Consider the following 18,043-nt stretch of genomic DNA (forward strand, 5'->3'; position numbering starts at 1 on the left):
GTCAGAACCGACCCGCATGCATTTACTACAGCGTTTGGTGGGAACTGTGAATTGTGCTTGTGTTAGACATTTCACAGCTCAGCACACACAGCGCCCTTTGCCCATCTAATACATGGAAGTAATGTTTTTCAATTGTTCTAACGTTACCTTAGAAAAAAACTGATGATGTTTAGGTTCCCTTGAGAGTGAGTAGATTACTTGTCAGAAAGTTACAAGTAATTACTATTAGCTACCGAGCTGTTGACATATTCTACTTTAGTTAGCTAATTTTATTGTAGTAGGCTTAGCTAACTACATAGTTAATAAATAAATAACTGGCCCCATTCACTGCTAAAGTAATTACTTGAAACAAATTATTATTATAGTATTAAGACATTTAATTTTAAATCACACTTGGATGACCCATGTGCAGTAATATAAAAAGTATTTTTGTTCATAAAGTAGGAAAGAAAAAATTAAATGAATGATTTGTGGTAATTAAAAACAAGATATTTAAAGAATACTTGGAATATTCAATCATAAAATAAATTGATTTCAAAAGACAGAGCAAAGAAAAACTCAGTCAGCATGAAATAACCTGGAAAATGAATGCAGGCCATTTTTGACCCATGTTGTGCATTAGAAGGGGTGTGCATATGTTTTGCATCAAAGGGTTAAAGCCCCTCCTTCACAGATGAGTGAAAATATTGAATAAATTTCCTCTTTTTGATTGCTTGGGTTAAAAATGCCAAGTTATGATGACTGAATTGATTATTCACTTAAATATGAATAATATGATACACTTTGGGTATTTGATATGGCGAAATAGGACAAGAGGACACAATAGAAAAATCAAGAACACATTGGAAAGATGAGAATAACGGCGGTGGTAAAAGAACAGCGACTGTACTGGCTGAAGGTCGCGCGGGTCTCTGCTGCGGCATGCGAGCAACGGGACATCACTACCGCACCGGATGGAGTGCGCAACGGGGTCGGGGCAAAATGACTGGCCGTAGATTCTATCAAAAGCTCGATCTAAATTGACCATGGTTGCAAAATATTGGCCAAAAATACGCAAAACACTACGAAATATGAAAGTAAGATGAAAAAGAAACATTCTATTGCCTTATACTGCAAGACTAAAACAAAATAAAACTGTCAAAACTCACCGTTTCAGTGATAACGTCCGAACAGATCACCCGCGTAACAGAAAGACCGCAAATGGAAGCACGATCAACTTCTAACTGTTGGAGTGGAAAATTCCATTCTACACATGCAAATTGTTAATGTGTGTCCTTCCCCGCACACAAATAACATGCCACGGTAAAAAATAGACCACAACTCATTTTATAGCTCAGAAATTCATACAAGACCAGCTACCATCGTAACATATTCTGTAAGAAACATATTCTATACCTAACTTTCAGCTTTCGTTTTAAAAAACTAAATCGCAGATTTATAACAAAATTTTGATATGGCGTAGTGATTTTAAGTTACTGCTTTTGGTGAGGTAGTGACCTTGACCCTGAGGCTTTCCGTTTAGATCAAAACACACGATTGTATTGGTTTTGGGTCTGCGGAAAATGGAGTTATAACGGTGATCAAATATTTTGCATGATGTTTTATTACGGTTATGATTATTCTGTGAGTGCACCGATCCTTAGGTGTATAAAGTTACAACTTAAAATACAATTAGTGATAACTGTAGACTTTTCAGTGGACTACAACCTTTTTAAGGGAATGCGATGTAGTCAACCATTTATCATGTCCCAGATCAAGCTGCCATTTTTCCACAAATTTGCAGAATTTTTGTCAAATTCTGAATAGAGTATTCATTTCAAAGATTTAGTTTTATCTGTATTATTTCTTTCATTATTTTATTTCAAATTAAAACCAACATCACCATTCAAAACCATATAGTTTATTGACTGTGAGTATATTTAGTGGGGTACCCCCACAGTACCCAGTTTTTGAGACAGACCCATATACCTAGTGTTTGGCCCGCAGTCACATGATGTACTTTTCCCCCTTCAGGCCTAGTATAGTGGGTATACAAAGTCAACATACCCTTATCAAAATCACAGGCTTTTGTGATGTAAAATACGAAACCAAGATAAATCAATTTGCAGACCATGGCATCAGCTGTCGGATGAAACCAAGAAAACGTAAAGAAACTCCTATAGAAGCAGCTGATCTGTATTTTGGATTAATCAGAATCACTTAACTGATGACAGGCGTACGCTAATTACTTTTGCACAGGAGTTTGAACTGTGACTAGTTAATTCTGAGCTCAGTCACATGCCCCATTGTAAAATGGTGTGCACACTTGTGTAACCAGGTTATTGTAAGTTTTTGTCTTTTTCTTTTCTCCTCTAAAATGTTTATTTGTTTCCCTTTTGAATTTCGTTATGATATGATTTATCTTGGCTTATATATATATATATATATATATATATATATATATATATATATATATATATATATAAAATCATACAACTTTAACAGGGTTGTGTAGACTTTTTATATTAACTATATAGTGTGCTCCTGGATGTTCAATCCCTGATCACAGACAGTCATCTTATCGCACACTTATCCAGTCATTTTTAGTTCTACTTCATTTCTCAGCACACCTGAGCCAGGAAGGAAATGTAGGCTGTTCACTTGGCTCAGGTGTGCTGGGAAAAAAAAGCAAAATCGCAGACAGAATGAGGATCCTCTGGACTGGATGTCAAAGAGTTGAATCTGATATATTAGCAGGAATAAAATATGAGTCTATTATCTGAAGCGGGCACAGGGTACAATTCCAAAAAATGACATCTTAACAAGTGAAAATATATCTATATACTACAGTCAAATATATATATATATATATATATATATATATATATATATATATATATATATATATATATATATATATATAGTATTTATAAAATATAGTAATCATAATATTTTCTATCATAAGATTACAATAAACCAAATATTAATTATTCAGCCTATTTCTGTTGAATATGTGTTACAGTCGAATAACACAATTTCAAGCTTGAACTGAGTAAAATATCTAGAAATACACTTAATGGTCTTATGTTTATTAAAAACAATCTAATAAAGAGGAAAATTAGGCTACATCCACACGACAACGGCAACGAGATTTTTTTTTTTTTAAATATCGTGTCCACATGGGCAACGGATCAGTAAAATATCAGGTTCATATGGCAACGCAACGCTTGCTGAAAACGATGCAATACACATGCCACACCTCTACGTGCGCTGTAAGACGGTCCCATCGGAGACACCAGAACAATAGAAGTAGACGCATGCGCATAACTGCGCATGCGCACAGTGACTATCCCTGTCACTGTCACACGCACACACTTTCTCACTCCCTATCCTATGGATATAGTCCCTTTAAATCACGTGCTCGTTTTTTGAATGGAGACACGGAAAGAGGAATGAACGGGGGTAGATGGAAGCCGGTACGCCAACATTCTGATATCCTCCAGAATTCTTTAATAGTCCGGAATAAATTGAATGCTACACGTTGATGGATTACTTTGTTCTTCTACGCCCTTTTTGAGGAATGTATTGTCGGACTTAAACTAACATCTGAAGAGGTGAGATCGCTCCTTTTTTTTCCCTATTTTTGCTGGCGGGATTGACTCTGCCCTAAGGGCTATTCTCTCACTCTCTCTCTCTCTCTCTCTCTCTCTCTCTGTCTCTCTCTCTCTCTCACTTTGCACCATTACACAATAAATATTCACAGTGAAAATATTTTGTAAGCGCGTTTCATGAACCAAGTTATAGGATTTGTTGACAACTCGCATCGAGTTCGTTACACTTCTACCCGGCGTGAAGCACATGTGGTTGTGACGTCATCGTAAACAAATCCATTCTACTCATCCAGACGACTTCGCAATGGTTCCATTGCCAGATTTTTTCACTCTGGAACCTGTTCTCAAAAGATTTCGTTTTGGGGCACCCAAAACGCCGGTGCCGTGTGGACGCCAGTCCAAAACGATAAATAATTTTATCAGATTCACCTGAATCCATTGCCATGTGGACAGGGCCTTAGTTGAATTTGCCTGTTTAAGGTTTTTATACTTCCAAAGTGCAACGTTAAAATAATGGTTCTTAGCTTTGCTTGTCATGTCTGTGTGAGTTTCCTTTAGGTTCTTCATTTTCCAGAAAATCTGGATGGATATATAGGTAGCTGTGAGGCAGTAAAACTACCCACTGTAACACTGTGACTAGTTCATTTTATTAAGCGCTAATAATGAGATAATTACCTCACATTGAATCAGGTATGTTTTAGCAATGCAAACATTATATCTAACACTTTCGGTGACTCTTCAGGACTGAAAATGGGTACTTAAAGCTGGTTCATTAGGCCGATAATGAGGCCAAGTTGAAAGCTAACAAAAGATTTTCAAGTGATGTGTGATCTAAAAATGCATGAAATCACTTCCAGAAAATGCTCCAGGGTTGCTGTAAATGTTAGGGTTTTGCTGGGATTCGAACCTGGTTCGTTGGTGTGATAATCCAGCAAACCCCCACTAGGCCACCAGGGGGATGACTCAAATGCAGAGGCGTGAGGCGGAAGTAGAAAAAGAATCAAAAGGTTTATTTAAACTATATACACTATATACAGGGCAAAACAAAAGACAAAAAAAAAAACCAAAGAGTATAATCCAAAAGAAAAGCAAAGTGCAAAAATACAAAAGCTAAGAAGATCAAAAAACACAGTACAAAGGAAACTGGAGATAAACATAACAGCACAAAGACTCCGTGACAAGAGGACTGAACTCAGGGGTATAAATAGACAAACTAATTAAGGACACAGGTGAAGATAATTAGGCAATTAACACAAACTCAAAACACAGGAACAGTGGCGGCCTCTAGAGGCCAAAATGAACACGACATGAAAAGGAAATAACAGCGGCCTCTAGAGGCCAAAACAGTCCTAGTCCTAACAGGACCCCCCCCTCTAGGAGCGTCTCCTGACGTTCCCAGGGCGATCCGGATGGGCCGAATGGAAGTCCCGACATAGTTCTTTATCAAGGACATCCCGAGCAGGAACCCAGCAGCGCTCCTCAGGACCATAGCCCTCCCAGTCCACCAGATATTGCAACCCGCCGCGTACCCGGCGGGAGTCAAGCAGGCGATTCACAGTGAACACAGTCTGCCCCTGGAAGATGCGGGGGGGTGGGGGGTTCCTAGGGGCAGGGGCATACGTAGACGTCAGTACGGGCCGTAACAGGGAAACATGGAAAGTGGGGTTGATCCTCAGAGTCCGGGGCAACTGGAGCCGGTAGGAGACAGGGTTAACCCTGCGCACCACCTTGAAGGGGCCAATGTAGCGAGGAGCAAGCTTGCGGTTCTCCACCCGCAGTGGAAGGTCCTTAGTGGACAGCCAAACACGCTGCCCAGGGCGGAAAGCGTGTGCAGGTCTTCTATGGCGGTTGGCCTGAGTCTGGTTGGTTCTGGAGGTCTGTATGAGGGTCTTCCTGACCTTGCTCCAGGTCTTGCGACACCGTCTCACATATTGGTTGACCGAGGGCACCCCCGCGTCCTCCTCCTGGTCCGGGAACAGAGGTGGCTGGAACCCGAATTGGCACTGGAATGGCGACAGCTTGGTGGCCGATGACTGCAGGGTGTTGTGGGCGTACTCCGCCCATGGCAGCCAGGTGCTCCACGATGTCGGGTTATCCATAGCCAGGCCTCGCAGGGTGGTTTCCAGGTCCTGGTTGAACCTCTCCGTCTGACCATTGGACTGTGGGTGAAACCCAGAGGAGAGGCTGGCAGTGGCTCCGATGACCTTGCAGAACCCGTGCCACACTCGGGAGGAGAACTGGGGCCCTCGGTCTGAGACGATGTCCTGTGGAAGACCAAAGACTCGGAAGACATGATTAAACAAAAGTTTCGCAGTTTCAAGAGCAGAGGGGAGTTTGCACAGTGGTATGAAGCGGCAGGCCTTGGAGAATCTGTCAACTAAGACCAAAATGACCGTGTTACCTTGTGACTCAGGGAGACCCGTGATAAAGTCGACTGCCACGTGGGACCAGGGACGCCGGGGAATGGTCAGAGGATGCAGGAGACCCTGGGGACGCTGTCGTGGGTTCTTGGTTCTGGTGCAAACCTCACAGGACAGGACAAATGACCTTACTTCCTTCTCCATGTTAGGCCACCAGAAGCGTCTTTTCAGGAAGTCCAGGGTCCTCCGAGCTCCCGGGTGGGCGGTGAGAGGGGAAGAGTGACCCCACTGGAGAACCTTGGCCCGGGCTTGATGTGGGACGTACAAGAGGCCTGGTGGCCCCGTCCCAGGACCGGGGTCCTGGCGTTGGGCTCGTCGGACAGCCTCCTCAATACCCCAGCGGACAGGGGCCACAATCCGGGACACAGGGATAATAGGCCCGACTTCATTCTCCCTGTTAGTGGCAGAGAACAGTCTGGACAGTGCGTCAGGTTTGGTGTTCTTGGAGCCGGGGCGGTATGAGAGGGTGAAGTCAAACCGACTGAAAAACAGGGCCCACCTAGCCTGTCGAGGGTTCAGTCTCTTGGCTTGCTGGAGGTACTCCAGGTTCTTGTGGTCAGTCCAAACCAGGAATGGATGTTGTGCTCCCTCCAGCCAGTGCCTCCACTCCTCAAGGGCCAGTTTGACCGCTAGCAGTTCTCGATCCCCCACATCGTACCGGGACTCAGCAGTACTCAGGCGGTGGGAGAAGTAAGCGCAGGGGTGCAGCTTTCCTTCCGAACGTTGAGAGAGCACCGCGCCGACACCACTGTCCGAGGCGTCCACCTCCACGATGAATGGTTGGGAGGTGTCCGGGAGAACCAGAATGGGTGCCGTGCAGAAGCGGTCCTTGAGGTCTTTGAACGCCTTTTCTGCCTGAGGAGACCAGCCATAAGATCCACCTGTCCCTTTGGTGAGGTCTGACATGGGTGCTGCCACAGAACTGAAGTTCCTGATGAACTTGCGGTAGAAGTTAGCGAATCCTAAGAACCGCTGAACCTCCTTAACGGACTTGGGAGTAGGCCAATCCCGGACGGCCAGGGTCTTGGCAGGGTCCATTTGGAGTTGGCCTGTCCGTACAATAAATCCCAGAAAGGAGACCTCGGGAACATGAAATTCGCATTTCTGGGCCTTGGCGAACAGATTGTTCTGTAGCAGCCTCTGGAGAACCTGGCGGACATGGTGGCGGTGCTCCTGCACGGTCTTGGAAAAGATAAGGATGTCGTCGAGGTAGACAAAAACGTATAGGTTAATCATGTCCCTTAAGACGTCGTTGATTAGGGCCTGAAAAACAGCTGGTGCGTTGGTGAGTCCGAAGGGCATCACCTGGTATTCGTAGTGCCCAGACGGGGTGTTAAAGGCAGTCTTCCACTCATCTCCCTGTCGGATACGGATGAGGTGGTATGCGTTCCGTAGGTCCAACTTGGTGAAGACGGTGGCGCCTTGGAGCAGGTCGAAAGCTGTGGACATCAGCGGAAGGGGATATCGGTTGCGCACAGTGATCTTATTCAGGCCCCTGTAATCAATACATGGTCGGAGCCCCCCATCCTTCTTGCCGACAAAGAAGAAGCCGGCTCCAGCAGGTGAAGTGGAGGGTCGAATAAACCCAGAGACCAGGGCATCTTTGAGGTATTCCTCCATGGCCTTGCGTTCTGGCTGAGAGAGTGAAAACAGTCTGCCACGAGGAGGGGTAGTCCCAGGGAGCAAGTCGATGGCACAGTCGTAGGCCCGGTGCGGAGGAAGAACGGCGGCCCTGCTCTTGCTGAATACCTCCTTGAGATCCCAGTACTCTGTGGGAACTTGAGATAACTCGGTGAGATCAGGGGGCTCGGCAGGAGACACAGGAGAGCTAGAGAGCAGACAAGAGGCATGGCATGCAGGGCCCCATTCCACAACCTGGCTTGTTACCCAGTCTATGCGAGGGTTGTGGCGAGTAAGCCAAGGAAGGCCTAGAATAACTGGGAACTCAGGTGAAGGAATCAGGTGCAGGGATATTTCTTCCTTGTGACCTTGAGACTGGAGGAAAACTGGAGAAGTAACTTGGGTGACTCTTCCATCACCTAACGCTTGGCCATCGAGGGCAGACACAGACAGTGGGACTTCAAGAGGTGCAGTCGGAATATTGATGCTTTGGGCGAAGTGAATATCCATAAAGTTCCCAGCCGCCCCTGAGTCTATCAAAGCTTGACAAGAGTGGACAGACTCACCCCAGGAGATGGAGACCGGGATGTAGATTCCTTGGCCAGGGAGTCCGGGAGAGAGGGTAGGCCCCGTCACAACCCTCCCTCGGCTGGACGGGGCGGTCCTTTTCCCAAGAGTTCGGGACATGATGCTCGGAAGTGACCAGGCTTGCCACAGTAGATGCAGCACTTGTCCCTCCTTCTGCGCTCCCTCTCAGATGCGGAGAGGCGAGTACGACCCACTTGCATGGGTTCTGGACAGTCACTGAAGGAGGTAGACGGTCTCCAGGTAGAGGTAGGGAGGCTGGGGGGGCTCAAGGCTTGGTGGCGTTCTCTCATCCTGTTGTCCAGACGAATAGCATGTGAGATGAGGGTTTCGAGGTCACTTGGGCATCCAATAGAGGCCAGACCGTCCTTGATGGGGTCAGACAGACCATGGTGGAAGGCTGACACCAGGGCAGTCTCGTTCCATCCACTTACTGCTGCGAGTGTTCGGAACGAGATGGCGTAATCTGCGACGCTTCCTCCTTGCCGGATGGACATGAGCTTTCGGGCTGCGTCGGTACTGATGTCTGCCTGATCGAAGACCCGAAGCATCTCTTCAGAAAACAGCTGGAAATCAAAGCACTCAGGTCCCTGTCTTTGCCAGATAGCAGTAGCCCAGGCTCGCGCCTTACCAGCTAATAAGGTGATCACAAAGGCAATCTTGCGGCGATCCGTAGTGTAGGTGGTAGGCTGAAGCTCAAAGGTGAGTTGACACTGGGTAAGGAACTCTCGGCACTCACTGTGCTTGCCGTCATACCTCTGTGGTGCAGGAAGGCTGGGTTCGCGAGGTGAAGAAGGCAGCATTGCAGGAGGCACTGGAGCAGGAGTGGGAGCTGGATCAGGAGCAGGAGATGCAGGCAGAGATGTCAGCTGTGCCAGGGTTTTCCCAATTTGCTGAAGCAGTTCCTCGTGGCGAGCGAGGGCCTCACGTTGGCTGGTGAGCGTACGTCCATGAGCGTCCATGGTCGCTCCGAAGCGTGTCAAAGCTGCCATAATTCCCTGAAGGTTGGCCGGGTAGACAGTTGAAGCAGCCTCTGCTGAGTCGGTCATGACGGAGTCTTTCTGTTAGGGTTTTGCTGGGATTCGAACCTGGTTCGTTGGTGTGATAATCCAGCAAACCCCCACTAGGCCACCAGGGGGATGACTCAAATGCAGAGGCGTGAGGCGGAAGTAGAAAAAGAATCAAAAGGTTTATTTAAACTATATACACTATATACAGGGCAAAACAAAAGACAAAAAAAAAAACCAAAGAGTATAATCCAAAAGAAAAGCAAAGTGCAAAAATACAAAAGCTAAGAAGATCAAAAAACACAGTACAAAGGAAACTGGAGATAAACATAACAGCACAAAGACTCCGTGACAAGAGGACTGAACTCAGGGGTATAAATAGACAAACTAATTAAGGACACAGGTGAAGATAATTAGGCAATTAACACAAACTCAAAACACAGGAACAGTGGCGGCCTCTAGAGGCCAAAATGAACACGACATGAAAAGGAAATAACAGCGGCCTCTAGAGGCCAAAACAGTCCTAGTCCTAACAGTAAAAGGAAGAGTTTTACGTTTCTTGGAATTAATATATAACTGATTTTTTCATTTAAAATACTTTCTGATGACACCTCCTTATCTCATCTTTTAAATATTTCATTTTATAAACAATCGATTCATGCAAATATTTTATTTATTGATTTATTTATATATTTATTATGTTTAGCATGGTTAAGATGCTAAAAGGTAAATCAAAGCATTTGGAAAGGAGAGTTTATCACTTTGACTTGATTTCAACAGACATGATATGCAAGGCTGATTTTTGTAAAGCCACTAAAATTTAGTTCACAGAGCTCACTCCGGAGAATGCTAATTCACTAAGTTTTAGGCCCTGTCCACACGGCAACGGATTCAGGTGACTCCGATACAATTGCTTATCGTTTAGGCCTGGCGTCCACACGGCACCGGCGTTTTGGGTGCCCAAAACGCAATCTTTTTGAGAACGGGTTCCAGAGTGGAAAGATCTGGCAACGTTGCCGTTGTGAAGTCGTCTGGATGAGTAAAACGGATTTGTTTACGATGACGTCACAACCACATGACTGTCAGTGCTTCACGCCGGGTAGAAGTGTAACGAATATCACCAGGAAAAAGCCTTACAGAGCACTAGTGAGAGTGAAACACGAGCTTAGATATTATTATTATTATTATTATTATTATTATTATTATGTTCAGTGTTAGTTCACAGTAGTAATGCAAGAAGCAGAATAGTGACAGTAATAGTGAAGCAAAAACATGCAATTGTACAAACACTGCAGCTCTACAGCAAAATATTCATTTATGAAATGGTCTGATTCTTAACACCAGTAGTGCCAATGAGCTTCTCATTGCGATGCGAGTTGTCAACAAATCCTACAACTTGGTTCATGAAACGCACTTACAAAATATTTTCACTGTGAATATTTATTGTGTAATGGTGCAAAGTGAGAGAGAGAGAGAGTCAATCCCGCCAGCAAAAATAGAGAAAAAAAGAGCGATCTCACCTCTTCAGATGTGGGTTTAAGTCCTACAATACATTCCTCAAAAAGGGCGTAGAGGAGCAAATTAATCATTATTTAATTAGCATTCAATTTATTCCGGACCATTAAAGACACCACCTTCCGCGTAGAATCATAGGTCATCCTCACCGCCATTTTGGAGAGGTCAAAGCGGAGAATAAAGATTAGCTGCGTTTAACTGTACCAACAGGTTTGCCATCCAAACGAGATCACATGGGATTACCTTTCACAGGTGAGACTGGAAAAATACTTTTCATTGTATTTGGTCATTATAATGTAATTTTACAAACAGATTTTCCTGACTTTGTGGCTAATATGCATCCTTACTTCTTCTATTGTTCTGGTGTCTCCGAAGGGACCGTCTTACAGCGCCCCTAGAGGTGTGGCATGTGTATTGCATCGTTTTCAGCAAGCGTTGCGTTGCCATATGGACCTGATATTTTACTGATTGTTGCCCATTTGGACGCGATATATTTTTAAATAACATCTCGTTGCCGTTGTCGTGTGGATGTAGCTTTACTCTCTGGCTAAGATTTCAGGTTCCTCTGGGTTAGAAACAAGGAGGTGGCATTACACTACATGTGTGGACTGTAATGGTGACTGAAAATCATTCGCACAGTGACTTTCTTGACACAACCACTGTTTATACTACAGATCTAATGCCATTATGCGATGTTATACTGTATATGAGGGTCACAGGACCTTTTCTGTAAAGGTAGTGTAAAATAATCAGCATAGTGTAAATAGCTGAAGCAAATTCAAATGCTGTTGATTATGTGGTCAAAATATGTCTAACCCTGAAAGTCTCCAGTCAAGGAGCCGTTTTCTTTCAAGCAAAAACTGTCATTGCAAAACCACGGTTCATAATAGCCCTCTAGAATCTAGTGGTCACTCCATGACAAAAATCCCAGAAGCCCTGTCCTGCTCACTCGACATGACACGTACTGCTTTCAAACCATATCTCTGTCAAGTGTCATCAAGTGTAGATGAGGCTTATACAGTTGCGGTCGGAAATTCACATTCACAGACATGAATATCGTGACAATATTGGGCTTTGAATGATTTATTTGAACTGTTCTTTTTCTTAATCAGACCTATTTTAATTCTGTTCATGTGAATAATTTCTATTCATATGCAGTGATTTGACGAGAGCAAAAATTATATATATATATATATATATATATATATATATATATATATATATATACATATACACACACACACACACACACACACACACACACACACACACACAATGGTGCTTGAAAGTTTGTGAACCCATTAGAATTTTCTATATTTTTGCATAAATATGACCTAAAACATCATCAGATTTTCACACAAGTCTTATACTTGGTCATTTATTTATTAAGGAAAATGATCCAATATTACATATCTGTGAGTGGCAAAAGTATGTGAACCTTTGCTTTCAGTTTCTGGTGTGACCCCCTTGTGCAGCAATAACTGCAACTAAACGTTTCCGGTAACTGTTGATCAGTCCTGCACACCGGCTTGGAGGAATTTTAGCCCATTCCTCCATACAGAACAGCTTCAACTCTGGGATGTTGGTGGGTTTCTTCACATGAACTGCTCGCTTCAGGTCCTTCCACAACATTTCGTTGGATTAAGGTCAGGACTTTGACTTGGCCATTCCAAAACATTAACTTTATTCTTCTTTAACCATTCTTTGGTAGAACGACTTGTGTGCTTTGGGTCGTTGTCTTGCTGCATGACCCACCTTCTCTTGAGATTCAGTTCATGGACAGATGTCCTGACATTTTCCTTTAGAATTTGCTGGTATAATTCAGAATTCATTGTTCCATCAATGATGGCAAGCCGTCCTGGCCCAGATGCAGCAAAACAGGCCCAAACCATGATACTACCACCACCATGTTTCACAGATGGGAGAAGGTTCTTATGCTGGAATGCAGTGTTTTCCTTTTTCCAAACATAATGCTTCTCATTTAAACCAAAAAGTTCTATTTTGGTCTCATCCGTCCACAAAACATTTTTCCACTAGCATTCTGGCTTGTTGACATGATCTTTAGCAAACTGGAGACAAGCAGCAATGTTCTTTTTGGGGAACAGTGGCTTTCTCCTTGCAACCCTGCCATGCACACCATTGTTGTTCAGCGTTCTCCTGATGATGGACTCATGAACATTAACATTAGCCAATGTGAGAGAGGTCTTCAGTTGCTTAGAAGTTACCCTGGGGTTCTTTGTGACCTCGTCGACTATTACATGCCTTGCTCTTGGAGTGATCTTTGTTGGTCGACCACTCCTGGGGAGGGTAACAATGGTCTTGAATTTCCTCCATTTGTACACAATCTGTCTGACTGTGGATTGGTGGAGTCCAAACTCTTTAGAGATGGTTTTGTAACCTTTTCCAGCCCGATGAGCATCAACAATGCTTTTTCTGAGCTCCTCAGAAGTCTCCTTTGTTCGTGCCATGATACACTTCCACAAACATGTGTTGTGAAGATCAGACTTTGATAGATCCCTGTTCTTTAAATAAAACAGGGTGCCCACTCACACCTGATTGTCATCCCATTGATTGAAAACACCTGACTCTAATTTCACCTTCAAATTAACTGCTAATCCTAGAGGTTCACATACTTTTGCCACTCACAGATATGTAATACTGGATCATTTTCCTCAATAAATAAATGACCAAGTATAATATTTTTGTCTCATTTGTTTAACTGGGTTCTCTTTATCTACTTTTAGGACTTGTGTAAAAATCTGATGATGTTTTGGGTCATATTTATGCAGAAAAATAGAAAATTCTAAAGGGTGCACAAACTTTCAAGCACCACTGTGTGTATAAGATGAAACTTTTCTGTCAGGTTAATAGATGAGTGACAAAGTAAACCAAGGAGAAAGTGAAGTTATAAGAGGGACTCTGACCTGAGTTGCCGGTCCTTGCAGACAGCCACCATGACCAGTAGGTTTCCCAAGACACTCATAAGCATGACCAGTGACAGGAAGCTGATGAGAGCAACTGTCTTCGCCATGCCGTTGCTGTGGCAACAGAGAGATGATAAGGACTTGTTTGACAGCAATCAACAGCATGGCACTCAGTAATATCTGATTAGAAACAGCTTTAATGAGATGATTGACCCAATGGTTGGTCCAATGATGAAATGACAAACCAGTAGGTTCTATTATTACTGATCCATTCATCCATCCATTATCTCTCTCTCTCTCTCTCTCTCTCTCTCTCTCTCTCTCATTATCTCTAGCCGCTTTATCCTGTTCTACAGGGTCGCAGGCAAGCTGGAGCATATCCCAGCTGACTATGGGCGAGAGGTGGGGTACACCCTGGACAAGTCGCCAGGTCATCACAGGGCTGACATATTATTACTGAAATTTAATATTATTTAAATTGTGTGCAAATTACTCAGCTTGTTTACAAATTGGACATCTAAGTATGGACTGTACAAGTTGTTGGATTTGATAAACTGACCTGATAAAAGGATTCTGCTACAAGTGGAAACCCTGACATGAGCCACTGGCCAGAAATATAAGCATAAAAAAGCAATGTATGTGTAAATGCATCAGAGTAGACAAACTGTCTTTCAGAGGTAATGAGGATGCAGTTTGTCTGTTGACACACAACAATAAAGAATAAAGAAAAATCTGACTTTCCTGGTCAGACTTGGCTTCCTGTTCCAAGTCTGCCCTTTCCTCCACACCATCCTGCACTCACACTCTGATAAATCTTGGAAAAATGTACAGCAATTCACTAAACATTCGCTTAGCATAACCTACTATTTTCCAGTTATGCTGGACCTCAAGATGAAAAGCCCAGTTAACACTTTAAAGCTGCTGGATGGAAAATTTTGGTCGAAAAATGTCACTAGAAGCTACTCGAAGAACATTTTGTATCATGAATGGTGCTGTGATGTTCTCCACTGACTGTATATTGATAAAGTAGATAGTGTGATAGTATGATGTTTGGGATATAGCCCAAGTATTTGGGATGCAAATAGTTGGGCTACCTGAAAGTGGTGCAAAAAGAAGTTGCATAAAGTTCTCAACATTATGCAAATGAGAATTGAATATTATCAAGATGTGGCCAATCAGATGAGTCATTTTTAATCTAATCTCTGCATTTTTTTGTCCAGCCTCTAAAATACATCAAAACAGACACTGTTAGCATGCCAACTAATATGCAAAGCAATAAATATACACATGAGGGTAAGAAAACATCCCTGGATGATTCACTCTTGTATGATCTAACCAAGTTAAAAATGCTGTCATACGTACAAAGAATCACACAAAAATCTTCTGTTAGCTAGATGGCTATTAAAAGTTTCCGAGGTGGTTGACAAAATATGGACTACGGAAATATAATAAAAAAGGATACAAAATACGGAGTGGTTACGGATTTTAATATGGATGCATCATGGATGCTAGATTGGTCACAGATGTTTCAGTATATTATGGATTGGTTACGGATTTCATATGGATGATGTATCATGGATTGTTAATTTTACAGACATTGTTATGAGTCTACGTAACAGTGACATGGGCATCACAAAGAATGTCTCCATGGTGACGTTCTCTGCCAATGGTAGCTACATGATGGAGGTAGAAGCGCCAGATAAAGTCGAGCCAATGCTCACTAATCGGCAGACGAGTCTTTCAATAAGAGATGTGGAACATCTAATATTATTCTATCCACATTCACTGGATATGAGCAATCGTGCGCTCTGATTGGCTACTCTACTACTAGGCTATCAGCTCATATACCGTGAGCAGAGAAAAACAAACTGGTGGAGTGTGTTGCTGAACCAACCAAGGATGAAATAAAAACTCTACTCGGAAACAAAACCCCCAAAATACAAAAAAGCAAATAATATAGAATAAAAGTGTTTGATGGTAAGAATATATCTTTTATTTTTCAAGAATTATTATTGTTATTATAGCATTTTCAAAATTGCTACTGTCATTTCACCGGTTTGTTTACAGTCTAAGCCAGGGGTCACCAAACTTTTTTTCTCTGGGGGCCACATTGTCGTTCCTGACTGTGATGGGGGCCGGGGTCGGGTCAGCTATATAACATAGAATTGTATGACCCAGACAAGTATGACCACCAGCAGGCCTCATTGTGTAGTAGAGATTACTAGCCTGGCACAGCCATCCCCACTACTATATCCATACTACTATATCAACACTTGATTCCTGGCACATATTTGTTTATCTTTACTAGTGGTTTGCAAAAGTAGTAATTGAGTCTTCACACTTTGTTTTAATTTGAAATACCACAGATATTCCATTTATTTATTTTCTAATAAAAATAACATCAAAGCTGTCAAGGTAAGAAACATCTGCCTAGTTGAGGTGATTGACACTGGCAAAGGTGAGTGGAAAATTATACATTGTAGGTAGGCCTGTTGATATTATTAATAATATTAATAATAATTGTGTGCAGCACTTAATAAAGGCCAAATAAATAGGCCTATAAAATAAATACATTAAAAAAAACAGTGAAATTATAATATGAGCAATAGATCAATAGATCACAGCAGTTGTGCTGTGTCCTGCACGTCATTGCTCTCATCCATGGCCAAAGCAAAAAACTCGAATTCTGACGCTTTCTCATTCAGCTGGTCATACACGTTGTCCCCCAAATCTTCGGTTCGCCTGGTCATAGTAGGTGCGGAGAGACTCACCGCGTTGAGCACATCCTTCTTGTCGGGACACACCTCCTCGGCCACAGCAAGCATGCATACTTTAACAAAGTCCCCATCAGTAAACGGCTTTCCATGGGTAGCTAGTAGGTGAGCTACCTTATAGCTAGCTCGGACAGCAGCCTGGTTGATCTGGGTTTGGCGAAGGAATACATTCTGTTGTGCAGCCAGTCCGCATTTCATCCTCCGAATCCTGTCTTCTCTTGTTTGCCCTCGCAAACTAGCATACTCTTTGTGGCGGGTTTTGAAGTGACGACGCAGATTATATTCTTTGAAAACTGACACACTTTCTTTACGTACAAGACAAACTGCACGGTCCTTATACTGAACGAAAAAATAATCGGTGGTCCACTGTTCTTTAAAAACTCTGCACTCTCTGTCAGCTTTTTGCTTACCAGTAGCCATTTTGCTGTCCTGAACACTGACAGTTCTCTGCGCGTGCACTGCCTGTCACTGCTTGATCGCGAGCATATGACGAAAATTCGGAAAATATGAATAGTTCATTTTATAATTAAATATCAATTTTAATTGATAAAATCAACAAAATACAAGATGCAGACATGTTATTATTTGCCAAAAAGCAATTTAAAAAAATAGGCCATGACCACTTTTGGGGATTGCCTCATAGGGCCGGTTCAAGTGGTGAGGGGCTGGGGGGCCGGTCAAAGGGGGGTGGCGGGCCAGAGTCGGCCCGCGGGCCGTAGTTTGATGACCCCTGGTCTAAGCGGAAATTATTTTGTTGGGCGTTTTGTATGAAGTTTTTATTTATCGAATTTGCAAACAATAAAAATAAAGATACTCTTTTTCTCAAAATCCAGTGAATGTGGATAGAATAAAACAGTTATTCCACTCAATCTCATCGTACATGGCTTATAGCTACGTAGACGTCTCGTCAGCTACTGTATCAGCTTATGTACAACTCGATTTTGTGGAATAACTGTTAAATATACAGAGAACACAACTCTGAAATGCCATTTTTGCCAAAAGGGGGTGAAGTTTACATATTTCATCCAAAGACTGATGTAGAAAAGAAGTTCGAAAAGTTTATGTCCCATTGTCGCCAAACTGTAAGAACACCACTGTTAGGACTAGGACTGTTTTGGCCTCTAGAGGCCGCAGTTATTTCCTTTTCATGTCGTGTTCATTTTGGCCTCTAGAGGCCGCCACTGTTCCTGTGTTTTGAGTTTGTGTTAATTGCCTAATTATCTTCACCTGTGTCCTTAATTAGTTTGTCTATTTATACCCCTGAGTTCAGTCCTCTTGTCACGGAGTCTTTGTGCTGTTATGTTTATCTCCAGTTTCCTTTGTACTGTGTTTTTTGATCTTCTTAGCTTTTGTATTTTTGCACTTTGCTTTTCTTTTGGATTATACTCTTTGGGTTTTTTTTTGTCTTTTGTTTTGCCCTGTATATAGTGTATATAGTTTAAATAAACCTTTTGATTCTTTTTCTACTTCCGCCTCACGCCTCTGCATTTGAGTCATCCCCCTGGTGGCCTAGTGGGGGTTTGCTGGATTATCACACCAACGAACCAGGTTCGAATCCCAGCAAAACCCTAACAGAAAGACTCCGTCATGACCGACTCAGCAGAGGCT

General features: G+C 42.9%; 1 protein-coding gene across 1 annotated transcript in view; it reads right to left on the minus strand.

Moving 5' to 3' along the window:
* htr4 (5-hydroxytryptamine receptor 4) overlaps positions 1 to 18,043 on the minus strand; it is a 220,921-nt gene that overhangs the window by 95,751 nt on the left and 107,127 nt on the right. Inside the window, exon 3 of the mRNA XM_060926997.1 lies at positions 13,662 to 13,775. Coding sequence (XP_060782980.1) covers positions 13,662 to 13,775 — 114 coding nt within the window. The remainder of the gene's footprint in view (positions 1 to 13,661; positions 13,776 to 18,043) is intronic.

Source organism: Neoarius graeffei, chromosome 8 (genome assembly GCF_027579695.1).
Source record: "Neoarius graeffei isolate fNeoGra1 chromosome 8, fNeoGra1.pri, whole genome shotgun sequence".
NCBI classification, from domain to species: domain Eukaryota; kingdom Metazoa; phylum Chordata; class Actinopteri; order Siluriformes; family Ariidae; genus Neoarius; species Neoarius graeffei.